The following is a 16,577-nucleotide window of genomic DNA, read 5'->3' as shown; positions in this document are numbered from 1 at the left end:
TGTGGTTGTGATGTCTGATCTGGTTTCTGATACCACTTGCAGAAATTTACAGACCTCTTGTTTGAAAATGTAGGCAGCTGCTTTACTAGATAACCTTTTTTCATATATCTCACTCATATGGTTATTTTCTTAAATATATAAAATAGTGATAAGATCAAATGTAATCTGAAAGCTAGTTAAACCTTGATTACAGATTCAAGGGCAATTTGGCCAGGACTTTAGATTTATGCGATAGAAATAATTCTGCACTTAATAGCATCTGAAAACAATAGGGGTAATTTTTAACCCAGGGGTCACGAGTGCAAGAGCAATAAGAGCCCCTTAGTGCTCATTTAGCAGCACTTTTGGTAAAAGCATGGTGGCCTGCCCAACCCAGATGGTATATTTGTGCACTTTGCAAGAATGATCGGAACAAAAGCAAGGCACATTTCCACGTGTGGTTTTTTTGTGCACTCTCTATCCATTCCACCCATGGGAGAGTATCTGGTCAGCCAGTGTATGGCTATTGTTCAGCTTTCATCTGAACACAATCTGTGCTGGACACGTGTTAAAAAACAGTTGTGGTCACCAATAAGATTATCTATTATCTTTATACCAGTTTTGATCTGATCACTTGTACTCCTGACTTCAAGTTATAATATGAAAATCAGTGTTTGGATTCAGATTAATATTTAGCATTTGGCGCATGCCTTCCAAACTGGTAACTTTGTGGGACTCATTTATAAACACTGGGCAAATTTGTACCTGGGCAATAACTCATTGTCCCAATCAAATGTTTGCTATTATTGTTCAACTTGGATCTGACAACGGTAATAACAGATTACTGCCCTTGGCCAAATTTGCCCAGTGTTTAAAATTAGCCCCCTTGACTTTTCTACGTATCACTACTCATACTACTACTACTACTACCATACAAAGAACTGGCTCATGTTTAGTTAAATGATTTTAGTATAATTTGGTTTCAATTTTTAGTTTCCGCAAAAAAAAAAAACAAAACCCCAAAAATAAATCTAATTAAAAATATCCCATACAACAAAGTGCAACAAACTGAAACTGTTTCTTTTTTTCCTTTTTGTTTCAGGCATCATTTTATTAAACAGTGATAAAGTAATAAAATAACAATATACAAATAACATAGAAAATATAAAACATTAAACAGGTGATGGTATTCACCACCAGAAGGTGCTCTTTGCCTGGGAGGATTATAACATTGTCAATCAGCATCTCAAAATGTTCTGAGAAGTGAACTATGCTATGGGAAAGAGGTATTTGTCATTCTCATCCCATCCAGACTTTCAGATTGGCACTTTAAATTGTAACATGGTGCATCTAACTTGTAGGAACCGTCTCTACTGTAAATGCAAGATTTTGTTGCATAATCTTTGGTAAAGGAGCTATAGAATGTGCATTAAATTAACCGATGTATTGCTAAAAGAATAAGCAACACAACCCCAGTCTATCGCACAAAATGGCTGCTGACATTGCGGAACAGTTTTGTGCTACAGATGTAATATTCAGCTAACTAGATCAGTTTAGATAGGGTGTTCTTGTTATTGTTAAAAAGCCATGAACTGATTCCCATAAATTCGGTAAGTGATTTTGGATACACTTTTTTAAGTGTTATCTTCTCCAACCTAAAGCATCTTGATCAAATAATGAAGAGAGAAGCCAGCTTCTCTCTTTTTTAACTTAAATGTCCAAAACTGATGTAGCCCCCTAGCTACATCCACAGGCTTCTACAATCATATCGGCAATGTCAGTCTTGAGAATATTGTTATTTCTATCAAAATAAAGCATGGACAAAGGACGCCTTTTGGTAGGGACACAGCAAGAGTTCACTGCATTCTGGATATTGTTGGCCTTAATGAGATTGAAGACTGTGGTGTGGAATGAGGCTGCCATTCCTGGGGCTCCAGCGATATGCATTGGGCAAAGACCCATGCAATAATTTATCTGATATCCCTCTGGTTTTATAATCCAATCATTCCACCCAATATCCTTGAAGTCTACATAATAGTCCTTCCTACAGCACAGATTGGAGTTCTGATCACAATTAAGACTTCTCTTTGTCGCATGGTGGCTTTGTTCATGTACTTTGGCTTGTGCTACCAGAAAAGGCTGATGGGAATCATTGAGATTAATTAAAACTGGTGCATCTTGACATCCTTCACAGTTCAATTCCAATTGTAAGCTCTTATTTCCTCCATCAAAGAAAGCCTGGAGAGTTGACTTTAAAGAGAAAGTTTGCCACCCAGTCCATCTTGGTTCAATTAATTTTTCACTGATTAATATACGCCGAGAATTAGCTTCTTGGACCAGGTATAATCTAATAGTTTCATTTTGCTGACTTGTCCTGTTTGCCTTGAAGAAAAGCCACAGATGGGCTTGAAGAACATGTGTACTTTGCTCCCTGTCTCTTGTAAACTGGAAGTTCAGTGTGGTACTGATTTCATTGCTATATTCTGTTGGAAAAGAAGAAATCCATGATGAGGATTTATACTTGTCAGAATGAAAATGCATTTTGCAAACATTATGCTTTATGACAATTACAATGAATAGTGATGAAGCCATTAGGTCTATGGTATATATGGTGTTTTTGCCTCCACTGTCTTCCCAGGGACAACTGTAATGGTAAAAACACCCCTTAAACCTTAAGCCTCTTCCCATTCAAAGGAAGAATAAACAGGAAAGTCTTGCTCACAAACAGGAAAACAAAAACATCATGAAATAACAAAAGAACATCATTATTTTAAGGTTCATTCAAGGTATGACTAAACATTGGTGATATTTTTTTCTCATTACTGTCACATGCAGTGATATTGTGTTGCATGCATACTCCTGGCTACAGTGAATTTTGTGGTACAACTAGCATGAGTACATTGCCCCTTTAGGATTCAGCCTGTATCCTTTTCTCTCAGACTAGTTACCCCAAGCTAAATCTTCCAAGACTACCTAGGTGGATGCAAATTCTACATCTGCCCATTAGATGTCTCCCCACTGTCACTGAGAACAAACTCAAAGAGAAGGTACAGTAGGTTAGTGTGAAAGCTGTAAAAATCAGATCATTCCACTGTTTTCCACGCATAATTTTTCTGCATCATATTTGCGTGTGGAAGGGTGACTGTCTGGGCTTTTTGACTCACCTCAGGTTTGTGTATTATTCAGTAGGTGCAAAATAATCTGGGTAGTAGTGCCAGTGCAGATGGAAGCACTAGTACAACATGATGCATTGTTTGTGCATAGTGCACACTCTATGCATTCTGCTAGATTGTAAGCTCCTGGGAAGATGACCCACCAATCCCATTTTTATTCTGTAACCTTTGTTTGTTAAATTATTGTAAGACCCCATTGTTATAAATGTATGTAACTTGTGAATGTGTAACTTGCTGGTGCTATATAAATAAATTATGATTGTTTTGCTGGGTATGCTAGAGGGGTGGTGGTTCTCAAACTGGGGGGACCTACAACAGTGTCTGGCTCAGCCTGAACACCAATTAGGTAGCGATTTAGGCATAATGCTAATCTAGATGGGCAGAAAGGCCAAGTAGAGTGTGATTTGGGGTTAAGAATGAATTCGCTGTTTGATATAATATAGAAATTACAGGGGAAATGGCTTAGTTTTATATATCTGTAACCTTGTTTTGAGCTAAGAGGGTCCCTCACTAAAGGTCTGACCCACTGCTAGAGGGATTTCATAGACACCCTTGCACATCTGACAACCCATAATATAAAGAAATAGGCAAGGGCTGCAGCAGCTTCACTTAATATCCCCCATTCTTACTATCTACAACTGCTGTGCCACTATATTGCTTCCCCCAAGACAGTGGATAGGTGGCCCTGGTATGAGTGCATGGGATCGGCCATATTGCTTTCCTCTGCAAAGTGAAAAATTATATTGCCCTTGGGGATGTTCCTGCTGTAGAATATATAAAATATGGAAGCATACTTCTGGAGAAGCAATTAATATGGCAGCTTCCATGTCCTTTAAGAGCAAATACAATATGCAAATACAGGTATATGTGTGAATAGTTAAACTAAAGTGGTAGCTGCTGTTGCTGAGTTTAGCTTACTTGAAAGGAAATACATGCAAGTATTTACTTACACACAAAGTAGAGTATCCTTTTAATGAGCTAAAAAATGCAGTGACTCAGCATGTAAGAGTGGGGATTAAGGAGAGTGACGCAGCTAGGAATAACCTAATTCAAATCAATGTTTGCTTTGTGGCACAGCAAACACAATATAAAGTATGTACTGTAACTTTAAGGAACAGTTTTGCATTAACTTACTGGTAACAGTGCCCTATATCCAATAAAAGATCAGTAAATAATCTGTGTGTAGAATGTGCATTGTGCTTGCATTATTCAGAGATAGTAGCATTCATACAAATCACTGCAATGGCCACTCATGTCCAGTGGGGATCAGTTACATAATGTACACATTTCTTCAATTTATACACCAGACTGAGTTTAACTTTTACCCATGAAACATGTCACATATATATATTTCCATTTTAAATGTCAGTGCCCCTTTGCCAGCAAACTTACGAATGATCCACCTCTGCAAAATGGACATCTAACTAATAGATTCTAAAAATATATTTTAAAGTTGACAGCTGGCATCAATGCTAACCCAATGTGAATTTATAAAACCTAACAGGTCCTTACCTGTTTCTGCAAAGCTGATGATCTCATAGCTCTGCTGGTCTGTTTCAGTATTTTCAGTATTACTGTCCCAGTTGATAGATCCAAATAGCCCTTCCATTCTGGGCTTGTTGAGGTGCAGCCTTCTGAGAGCATTGGCTACAGCCCCTCGGGGGACTGGGTGTGTGATATTGGGTCTTTCCTTGAGGTGGAGTTTCTGTAGAATCTGCTGCTTGGCCAGCTCCATCATTACCTCCTTGTCTTGCACGCCACAGGATGGACATTGACTTTTCTTTGTCAGTCCCTGAGTAGATGCTGCCCAAGCACCCAGCAGGGTGAGCAGGTAAAAACAAATGCCTTCTCTTTGAAATCTGGAAGCCATCAGAACAGAAAGAGGAGTGGTGAGCTGCAAAGATGTGCAATGATTAAGTGGCAGGTTCTTCTGTCTCCAGTCCCTCTTAGATTCACTTTCTCAGAGGCTACTTAGCTCTGGGTTCTGCAAAGCCAGCATCCTGCTTTTAAGAGTGATCTGGTCCAGCATTAACTGTCATGTGGCTACTGAGGCTGGGATTAACTTCCCCTGTCAGATGACAGGTCAGAGATGCAGTATCACAGAGAGCGACTGAGCCCACATTGCACTGGGTGTAGGTAGGAGAGAGGCTGTAGAAGGATGCACAGCTAGAGTATGTTAGCTAGAGTATGTTAGCTGAACACTCAGCTCGTGGTATCATGGAACAATACAGTTGCACAGAGAATGCTGAGGTGCCAGGGGGGCACACTGGCAAAGTTCACTGGTACACAGGTAAATTGCAGTGGAACACAGAGATCTAATTGATTCTGCAGCTGGGAATTTGGTAGGAATCCTGCTGTATCTTGCCAATGAGTCCTTGTCAGTCACCCATACAGATTCACCACTCTGATGAGCAGGATACCTTGAAGCAGGAAATCAAGTGAATTCCAGCCACCCTAAACTACTTGTAACACTGCCCTATATACTGCACTCTCCTCTCATAACAGCTCTGCACACAGTGGGTGTTGAATACAGCATGGCCTTCCCCTTGGCAATGCCATTCAGCCCTCTGTTATCTTGGATTGGTTGCTTCATTCCTCTGCTCTTATTTACCCCCTCCCTTGTCAACACCAATAGCCACGTGGAGAGCAAGGTACCTGGCTGGGGGCAGAGTTGCAGGATCTAGAATAGAGTTGATGCAATAAGGCAGAGGGGATTTCAGCAAACCAAATAAGACTGGATCTATCAGGCACTCTGTTCACTGAAGGGATTCTGAAGGTGAAACTTCAGTAAGCTTCTGGCACCTTCCTGTGCAAAACTTAAACCAGTGAATCCTCTCCGCACAGCTAGCAGCAGTGATTTACATTAGAATAAACGGCACACTCAACTAATCTGGCTGTGTCACTGATCTGCTGAAGATTACTTGCTGACAGCAATAGTTACTCAATCGCAATCCAGAGCTGATTTATAGATTGCAAGTTAACACTGTCAGTGGAAATCCATAAAATGGTTACTGTAACTACTGTATGATAAATGGACATGAAGAGTGAAAGGTAACTTAAATTTGATTAGCCCCTTTTGCTGTCCACCATGTTACAGAACAATGTTTATATATAATCGCTCAACAAAGAAAGACAACATGGCATATACATGATCTGCTCTATGCTATTAGAAAAGTGTTGAGACATAACAGTAATCACAGCAGCAACAAAAATATTGTCCACTAACTCTTCCCTATCACAATATTGGTGAATTGGTAAATTCTTGAATACACACAATTTAAATGAATTGCAGGTCAAAGATTCTGAGCCAAGGGACACAATGAAATTCCCTTTGGTGTGCCTTCCTAATTTAAAAATACACTTACTAAAGATGGCCATACATACATTAGGTTGACCTGTATGGTACTCCAACCATGGGCCAGTACCATAAAGAGGAACTTTAAGTGAAGAGGAGCTGTGGTGTTTCTACATTTACTTAATGCCAACTTCCTCAAGCCACCAGATTCTCAGGCAGTATGGTCAAAATTGGGCATACTGCCCAACCAAATCTCAATATGTATGGCCACCTTAAGGCATGCCATCTGATCTGCTTTACTCTGTTATTAATTACCCTTTTTTCCCAATCTCAGACTAATCTTGAGTTGTACCCTCTGTACACTGGAAATTAGTACTACAGTCTATCAGACTAACCCACTAGATATCAGAATTTTCAGATTTAAGCCAGACCTGCAGTTTTGGAACCTATAGACACATGGTTTTCAGTCTTTTTGCCTTAAGCCTTGGCTTTATAGGAGGCAACCCCACATTTTGGAAAAAATGACTAAAGTCAAACTTTTAGATGTCTGTTAAAATCAAAAAGGTATGATAGCAAGCCAAAGTAGCCAGGTGAAAAACGGCTGGTAATGGAGAAATGTAGGCATAGAAACAACAGAAATAATCATCTATGATTGTTTACAGCCTGTACCTTAAACTGTGCATAGCTTTTCACATGGCTATTTGATAGAAATGCACTGAATATCTATTCAAATTATGCTTAAAACTAAAGTTCCATAATGGGTTAATGGATCTCGGCAGTCATAGAGTAGCCTTCACTGGCACAGTAAGACTTGTGGGTAAAGTATATATTGTCTGAAAAAAACCCTCTGTCCGTCGTTAAAGAGTCTTCTGTAAAGTAGTTCACATCCCTGTGCTCTTTGATCTCCATTCATATAATTATAATGCATCTTATAGTATTTAATTTTGGGGTGGCTTCTTATCTTAATTTTGGGGGTTTTATTAATTTTTTAATATTGTTATACACATAGTTACATAGTTACATAGCGTTGAAAAAAGACCAGAGTCCATCAAGTTCAACCTTTCCAAGTAAATCCAGCACACACAACCTATACTTTACCAATCTATACACTCACATACATAAACCCTAACCACTAATACTAACTGCAGATATTAGTATCACAATAGCCTTGGATACTATGCTTGTTCAAGTACATGTTGGAATCCTGATTAATTGTTAATCACTGCTGGTATTTATAACTGAATATGTTTTTTTATCATGCAGAAACTTGGCCAAGTCATAAGGAGACAGCAAGAGATCCACGAGAGGGCACTCCAAGGCATAGGAAAGACTGTCAGGTCACATCAAGCTCCAAGCATCAAAAAAAACGAGACCCACTGTATTCTTGGTAATTTTCTCTTTTTGTACTAGGAACAAAGAACACAAAAGAAAATATAGACTAGTTCCCAAATATACATCTCAGGGGGGTTTATTTGTAAAGAAACAGAAGATATTGTAAATAATCTAATATAAAATACACAAATGCTATGACTAACCTGTAAACATCCCTTAATAAACATTTTAAAAGGGTAAGAAACCATGGAGTGGTTCACTCGCCCGTCATAGATCTCTGCAGCTTTTTGTTCGGTAGATCTGTAGTTTGGAATTTCAGCAGCTATCTGGTTACCAGGGTCTTGTTTACCTTAGCGACCAGGCTGAATGAGAGACTAGAATATGAATAGGAAGGGGACTGAATAGAAGAATATGTAATTAAAAGTAACAAAAGTAACAAAAATAACAAAATTTTAAGCTCGCGTTGCAATAGTTTTTGGGTCAGTGACCCCCATTTGAAAGCTGGAAAGAAAACATGTAGCAGAGGAAAGTGAATAATTAAAAACCAAAAAAAGAAAATAAACACTGACGACCAATTGCAAAGTTGAGGTATAGGTATAGGCCATTTTATAACATCTCATTTATGATGCCCCTTGAGACACATGACATGCAATATAAGAAATAACATACCCCTTTTTTTAAAATCAAAACAGCTTGGGCTTCCATAACCTGTATAAAATCCCTTGGCCTGTGCCCTTGTGCCTTTCTACAGTCAATAAACTCTAGTGACTTCTAATATCATTACATTTTATAATTTAGAGATGCTCTATTACCTATACACTGCTAAATAAGAAGAGGTTTGCAGATTATGGGGTACAACAATGTGAGAGGGGGCCTGCACCGCTGTAAGAAATCTAGTGAATTTGCAACCGGCAAGGGTAGTTTGGGCACAGAGCTTTACTAGTAGTGCTGTACTATTTATATTTTCTTGCTAACTTTAGTGAAAGCCCCATTTTCCTAGGCCTACCCAGATATTGCATTTTCTTTAAAGAAAGTGAAAGTAAAATGAATGGATAGAAAATGTGCTTTATTCACACTGTGTTGCACACTGTCTGGAATAAACATGGTATTTAGTGAGCAAGCTATGGAGAAAGACGCACAGGCATACATTTGATTTAGATCAGTCAAGGCTTTATTTCCTCTCTTGTCAGCAAATTGGTACTAGATATGTTTCCATAACCTTGTAAGTGCAATTCATGTTTTATTTGGGACAAATTAAAATTTAATTTTGGAGAACAAAGTTCAGGAGCAGAAGCTTTGCTCTGTTGATCAATCAGCATACCCATGTGTATGTGCCATGCTAGCTGTGCTGTTGCAAAATGAATTCCCCAGAAGCTAGGAAAGGAGACAAAGCAGCCAGGGAACACTAGATACACTAAGGGGCAAATTTATTAAAGAATGTGTTGGGGAATCCATAAGCATCCCCAGCAGTTTCCTCCTTAACAATACTTTCCTTACTGTCACAAAATGTTTAAACAAGCTCACACATTTATCAAAGCAGATAGTTTTGTGACTTCATCATAATGCGCTAAATTACTTTGAGCAGTCAACTTAATCAAATAGGTGTCAGTACTCATTATTAGCATTAGTGCTTTGTACTAATATCCATCCGAATCTCTCATTCCCAAAATCTGATGAAATCTACAACATTTGTTACAAGCAGTACACACTTGGACCTCTTATAAGGGGAACATCGGAAAAAACTTAGGCGAATTTTCAACAAACATCGCATTCCTGTGTTTTTCAAACCCAGCAACACCCTGAGACGAAAGCTGGTGCACCCGAAAGACCCAACACCCAAGCACATGAAAAGTAATGTGGTCTATGCTGTCCAGTGTAGTGAAGAGTGCTCAGACTTATACATTGGGGAGACAAAACAACCTCTCTGTAAGAGAATGGCCCAACATAGGCGGGCAAACTCCTCAGGACAAGACTCAGCGGTCTATCTACACCTCAAAGAAAAAGGTCACTCTTTTGAGGACAGTAACGTGCATATTTTGGACCGAGAGGACAGATGGTTTGAAAGAGGTGTGAAAGAGGCCATTTATGCCAGCCTGGAAAAACCATCCCTGAACAGAGGAGGGGGCCTGAGACACCGCTTGTCACCAACATACAATGGCGTGTTGACATCCTTACCCCGGCAGTTTCACAACAGTTCACACTTCCAGTCATGTACTTTGAAGGATTAACACCTTCATCAATGAGAATCTTGGTACCATTGTGATTGGATCATACCTTCTTACACCTGTCAGTTTCAGCTAACACCTAACTGAACAAGTTCAATGGAACCATTGTGATTGGATGTCTGTGACTCTACTACCATCAAGAGTTTAAATACCGGGGAATTCCCTACCAGTCATTTGAACTGAAGAAGCCACTCGGATGAGTGGTGAAACGTTTTCAAGAAAAACTCAGAAAAGTCCAGTTGTTTTAGACTTAATTCTACTAGATACCTCTTATAAAATGATACTAATTAATGGTAAATAGGTCCCTTGGACTCTGTTCCTGCACTTTATTATGTAATATTCTGGGCTGTCAATCTCTTCTTAGGTGTGGGATAATAGTGGGCTTTACCAGTCATATTAATCCAGAAAGTGAGCTGTTGGCAAACACCCAATTAGAAAGAATTTGCTGATATTCCTTAGTATATATGAAGCTGCTGTGGCGTACTCAACCCTTGAATTACCCTCCTTGTCTTAACCGCTCTTCATTGAAGCTAAGGGAAACTAAATGTAAGTGTTATATACAATCTCATAGACACAAATAACCAGTCAAAGACAGTATACCATTATGTACAGTACTTAATCATGACCCTTGTGTTGCATGAAAACTTGTATATCTTAAATGTTTAATGTACCCCCAGTTTTAAAATATAAAGCCTACTTGGAGTATAAAGCACTTGGTCTGTCTCCTCTTGCCTTTATATAATGTAATGGAATATCCTAATAAACTGCATAGTAATGTCATTACTTATAATCCATGTATAGTGATGTCATTAGTTATAGTCTGTGCTTAGTGATGTCGTTATAGTCTGTGTTTAGTGATGTCATTAGTTATAGTCTGTGCTTAGTGATGTCGTTAGTTATAGTCTGTGCTTAGTGATGTAATTTATGTTACATGTCTCACTGAAACTTGTGTATTATAATAACAATGTACCCCCTGTTGTTAAATATGATGCTATGATAAGTCACCTCGGAGGTCCATGACCTGTATAAAGACACTTGGTCTTTGGGCCTTTTTTAAGTCATGGGATTCCTCAGTGAAATATAATATGCTTACATTTTACAAAAGGGGGTACAATATCCCCTATATCAGCAGTTCTCAACCTGTGGGTCAGACCCCTTTGGGGGTCGAACAACCCTTTCACAGAGGTCGACTAAGACCATCGGAAAACACATATTTCGGATGGTCTTAGGAATGATTTTATGGTTGGGGGTCACCACAACATAAGGAAATGTATTAAAGGTTCGCGGCATTAGAAAGGTTGAGAACCACTGCCCTATATAGTTGTGCACTAATCATTTAAACAGGTAAGCTTTAAGTACCTTTATTATGCATAAATACATGTTATGTAAATTAATATTACGGATGTATCATTGGATTATGGTTATTATTTTTTAGGTAATGTATTTTTAAAAATGTGTCTTTTCTATTGCAGCTTTTAAGAGCAGGAATGACAATTCTTGGCAATGGAGCTTCTGTTTGCTGCAGCTCCCAGCATTCCATGACCTAGTAAGAAAAAACATAATTCTTACCAGACTTTATTTATCATAATGTGAATATCTGAACAAAATGGGCTTAATGTATATTTTTAAAAATCCCTATTAATAAGTGCCACCTTGGTACTTATTAATATTAATTGGCAACAGGCGCACAGGTGCATAAGAAGACATAAGTACGGATGCTTGGTGTATGGGGTTTTGCCTAGTGCTGGGCCAACTTATAGTAAAAGGGACCTATACAATTGAAAGCACTTGATTACCACTTGCCCTTGAGTTGTTAGTTGTCCTGCTAAAGTCAGGCTACTATTGGTGAGATCTTCCTCATACAGCCTGCTTAGATATAGAAATGTTTAGGTGCCTCCAACTGTGTATTTAATTAAGTCCGATTGGAAATTGTCTCAGAATATCACTCTCTACATCATACTAAAAGTTAATTTAAAGGTGAACAACCCCTTTAAAGACAGCTAGACTTGTCTCTTAATGGATAAGAAAAGCTCAGTTCGCTGGAGAGGTGCCAATATGCATGCACAGAAAATATTATTGTATTGCATATAAGCAAGTCTAAGGGGCACATTTACTTACTCACGAACGGGCCGAATGCGTCCGATTGCGTTTTTTTCGTAATGATTGGTATTTGCCGATTTTTCGGAAAATTGACGCGACTTTTTTGTAGCCATTCCGAATGTTGCGCAAAATGTTGCGATTTTTTCGTAGCGTTACTACTTGCGCGAAAAGTCGCAACTTTTTCGCAGCTTTCGTGCCGAGTACGAAAGATTCGGATTCATTCAAGCTTCAGTATGGTGACTTTTCTTGGGCCAGGTTGGAGCTGCAGGGTGCCATTGAGTCCTATGGGAGACTTTCCTTGGGCCAGGTTGGGGCTGCAGAGTGCCATTCAGCCCTATGGGAGACTTTCCTTGGGCCGGGTTGGAGCTGCAGAGTGCCATTGAGCCCTATGGGAGACTTTCCTTGGGCCAGGTTGGAGCTGCAGGGTGCCATTGAGCCCTATGGGAGACTTTCCTTGGGCCAGGTTGGAGCTGCAGAGTGCCATTGAGCCCTATGGGAGACTTTCCTTGGGCCGGGTTGGAGCTGCAGAGTGCCATTGAGCCCTATGGGAGACTTTCCTTGGGCCAGGTTGGAGCTGCAGAGTGCCATTGAGCCCTATGGGAGACTTTCCTTGGGCCAGGTTGGAGCTGCAGAGTGCCATTGAGTCCTATGGGAGGCTTCCAAAATCATGCTAAGTCTGAAAGTTTCGCCCGCCGCTTACGAGCGCTCAATACGAAAAAGTCGCAACAAGATACGAGCGAATCGTAATGGCTACGAAAAACTCGCATTTTTTCGCGCAAATCGTATTGGTAACGAAAAAGTCACGACAATTTCCGAAAAGTCGTAAAGGCGAGGAAAAAATCGCAAAAAATACGAAAAAGTCGCAAAATGTTCGTTTTACAATCGGAATTTTTCCAATTCGGATTCGTGGGTTAGTAAATGTGCCCCTAAGTCTAGTTCTAGGGATGCCTTGGAAGGGTATTAACGGTACTGCATTACTTTTTTCCCCAGACCATTGCATTTTATTTCTCTAAAAACACCATCCTGGTAAATAAACATTGCAACTGAATTGGCATGGCATGGACATACTGTTATTGCTATACTGCTTGCTTATGTTAACATTTGCAAAGCTTAAAGAAGTGATAGTGCCATGTGCCATGTTTTATTTATACCGATATACCTTTATGGAAGTGTCATTTATAAATATAACTTGGCAAGTAGCTCTAGTCTTATTATAGGAATCAACTGCTTCTAGTGGCCTGATAACATGATAGATTGCAATACAGTAAATGCCAGCTGAATGGGCAGACATGATGAATTACTCCTGTACTAAAATAAATTGCTAAGAAATGTATTATTTACTTTCAGTGACATCACTGTCACTAAGATATGTTTTATTTCCTTGTATGGGAATCAGACTGTGTGTATTGCAAGTTACGTCAGAGGATGTTTGTAGGGGTGATTTTTCAGCTGGGATTTTATGTATACTAGTCACAAGAAATCAGGTATCAGTATTTAAAGCCTAAAATGAATATAGCTAGAAATGCAGTATTTTATAAAGTGCATTGAATCAGCGGAGAGGTTCAGCAGCCCAGTATGAGTAAGAAGCCATGCCTTCAAAGTTGTTCACAGCAGCTCACCCATCATATGATGTTTTGAGTGTCAGTGGGGAGACTGACCCAAAAAAGCTTCCTTTAACATAATAGGGCTCAATTACGACAAGCACAGTTGCATTCAAGCCAAAAATATGGTCCTTGCGCTTCCGTAGTAGTTGCGCTTGCAGCTGTTGCCTTCCTGTCCAAATCGAGTGCAGTTACACCTATTGACATGGAGAAACCCTGGAACTACTGCCACCTGAACCAGAAGGTAGCTCCAGGGTTCCCTCCGTGCCTTGTGTCAATGGGTGCAGTGCACTTGTGCATAAGAATAGGGTGCACATGTCACTTGCATGGGAGATGTGGAAATGACATTAACCTGACTCCAGAGATACTCAATTGTGTCTGATTTGTGAAAAAATGCAACTGCACTAGTTTTAATGTTTTGACAGCAATTGCATCAAGCTCCTTGTGACTGCATTAATGCTGGAATTCTGGAAAAAAAATGTGCTGCATTTTGGGTATAAAACATAGCGATTGTGTTTGAAATTGCACTTTGTTCATTGCACTTTGTTCATTGCACTTGCAGCCAAAAATGAGGAGGTTACATGGTGATTTGATTCTCTTGGTATATTTAGCCAGGGCCGGAACTAGGGGTAGGCAGAAGAGGCAGTTGCCTGGGGCGCAACAATTGGGTGGTGCCAGGCAGGAGCCTCTCCTGCCTACACCTAGTACATGATCATTTTAGTGTTGTGCCGCTTTGTATCGCACGCCGCGCCCGGGGGTGCGCAATGTAGGTGCAGGGGCGAGGTAGCCGACCAGGTTGCCTAGGGCACCTGGTCGGCTCGGCCCGCAGCTGGAGTTAGCCATGCATATACAGTACATACTGTTTGGCACCCAGAAATTGGGGAAATGCCAAAAATGATGGAAGTGAGGAAAATGAAAGAGAAGGCTACATAATGGATGCCTATTCTCTCATGTAATATTAAAATGTTCTCTCTGCAGCAGAAGCGCTGTTTTTAATTGTGTCTGCTTAAACATATTGATTTTCACAAGAACTGCTTAAAATGGAAATCGTCAGCTGCTTTTTAAGCTGTCCCACAGCTGCTGGAGGCACATTTTGAGTTTGGTGATGTGCAATCCTGCAGGTAGATTGAGTAAGCGCTGGTGAAGTGTCAGGATGATCTTACGTCATTTTGGATCCCTGTCAAACTTTTACATTTAGATTGACCTATGCTCTCAGATAGCAATAAGATGCTTTGTGGACCCAAAGAAATGTGAACTCCTGGTTGCCTTCTATCTCTGAAGGGAGCTTTATCAGAATATTAACTCTTTCATCTGGGAAATGTACACTTGTTTAATGACCTGTGTGCAAGGCTTACCTCAGATGGCTCTTTGAAAGGAACCTTTGAACCGGCTCTGAAACGTGCAATCAATACAGGTATGCACCACTGTACACTACTCTACTTTAACCCAGAGCTGCGCGGTTGGTAGCAATGGGCCCCAAGGATAATTTAAAGACACAGATTTCTTGTTTCTGCTGAATAGGAGACTTCTTCTGGCAGTTATTTATTTATGGCTGTGTTACAAAAATTGAATATAGAGCTGTATTGCTCCACAGTCCCTTCACAGTTTTTTAGTATATTTAGTATATTGTGTGCAAAAAAATATTTATTGCGTGTAAGCTTCTGCATTGTGTTACGTGTGTAGGTAGGAGTGCACAAGAGTTGTGCTAGATGGCATGGATTATGATTCTTTATTTGTTTTGTTGCAATATTTGGAACAGTGCCTTCAACATGTTAATACTACATACAGAGCATTGTGTTCTAACATGGTCTGCTACTGGCCACAACATTTTTATATTTGGAGTTTGAACATTATACAATACAAATCTACAGCTGGCTTAGTAGACCTTACATTCCGGCAGGTCCAGACTGGGATTCCTAATAGGCCCTGGCATTTTAAGTACACAGAGGCCCAAACAGTCCCAACAGGCCCAATTAATAGTGCTTGCTCAAATTTGCCAGAATCAAATTTGGCCAAGGATTGGCAGATTTTACACACTGTTTGACACAGAGTGACTGGGGAATCAAGATAATAAATAAAAAGAGTTAATTTAGCATTCTGTGATGGTCTCTGCCCAATATATTGCTTGGGATAAGCAGGAGAATCCAGGGTTACTGTTATATAGGGCTGGTAAGCAGAGTTTCTCAGGAAGAATCTGTACAGTGTAAATGGGAAGGATAGAGCTAAGGTATGAATCAGAGACAAGCCCAAAACAATCATATAATCTGGGCCTGTCCAGCTCACCATGTGTCTGTAATATTTTCTGCAGTCTGTCCATATTCACTGTATTGTTCTGTGCTCTCACACTGCTTGTACTAGCCACTTGAGTGCCATGCAACAAACAGAACTCACAGGATAGTATTAGTTCTGAATCTAACTTCACAGAACCTCTTTTGGTGGTTGGTGTGATAAGTATTCCCCACGGACATCACAGAATTGGCATTCTTTATTCAAGCTAGCAAAAGATTGTCTACTTGGCAAACTTAGGCAGTGAGGTTAAATCTCTCAAACATGGGGATACTATTGTATTATTTCAGTAAGAAGACTAGCAATGACAGAAAGCTTGAAAAAAAAAAAAACGCCCATTGACTTAAAAGGACAAAAAAGTTGCATGCATAATAAAAAAGGGCACTTCTGTGCATTTTGCAAATTTTATAGCAAAGCAAAATGGGACAGATTCACTTATCCCTACAGAAGAACATGTTTTAAGACTTGCTAGTGGTGGGCCCTTCATACCAAGTTTTCTGGTGGGCCCTTGGCACCCTGATCTGAAGCTTTTAAAAAAGTACTAGGATTTAGTCATGGAATGTTAAAAACTGTGTAATGGAAACAT

The 16,577-nt window shown here is 39.8% G+C and overlaps 1 protein-coding gene and 1 long non-coding RNA gene across 3 annotated transcripts in view; one reads left to right on the top strand and one right to left on the bottom strand.

Annotated features, from left to right (window-relative positions):
- The window catches only part of LOC105946557, a 37,811-nt gene that overhangs the window by 15,313 nt on the left and 5,921 nt on the right, over window positions 1-16,577 (top strand). For both annotated transcript variants that reach the window (XR_004221369.1, XR_004221368.1), the window contains exons 3-4: window positions 7,711-7,834; window positions 11,477-11,550. This is a non-coding gene — a long non-coding RNA (uncharacterized LOC105946557). The remainder of the gene's footprint in view (window positions 1-7,710; window positions 7,835-11,476; window positions 11,551-16,577) is intronic.
- Window positions 1,063-5,716, bottom strand: inhbc.1 (inhibin subunit beta C). The gene is made up of 2 exons (XM_002939424.4): window positions 4,665-5,716; window positions 1,063-2,462 (listed from the first exon to the last, which is right to left on the bottom strand). The coding sequence occupies exons 1-2, from the start codon at window positions 5,020-5,022 to the stop codon at window positions 1,717-1,719; spliced, it is 1,104 nt and encodes a 367-aa protein (XP_002939470.1). The 5' UTR covers window positions 5,023-5,716; the 3' UTR covers window positions 1,063-1,716.

This window comes from Xenopus tropicalis, chromosome 2 (genome assembly GCF_000004195.4).
Source record: "Xenopus tropicalis strain Nigerian chromosome 2, UCB_Xtro_10.0, whole genome shotgun sequence".
In the NCBI taxonomy this organism is placed as follows: Eukaryota; Metazoa; Chordata; class Amphibia; order Anura; family Pipidae; genus Xenopus; species Xenopus tropicalis.
This window is presented reverse-complemented; position numbering and strand designations above follow the sequence as displayed.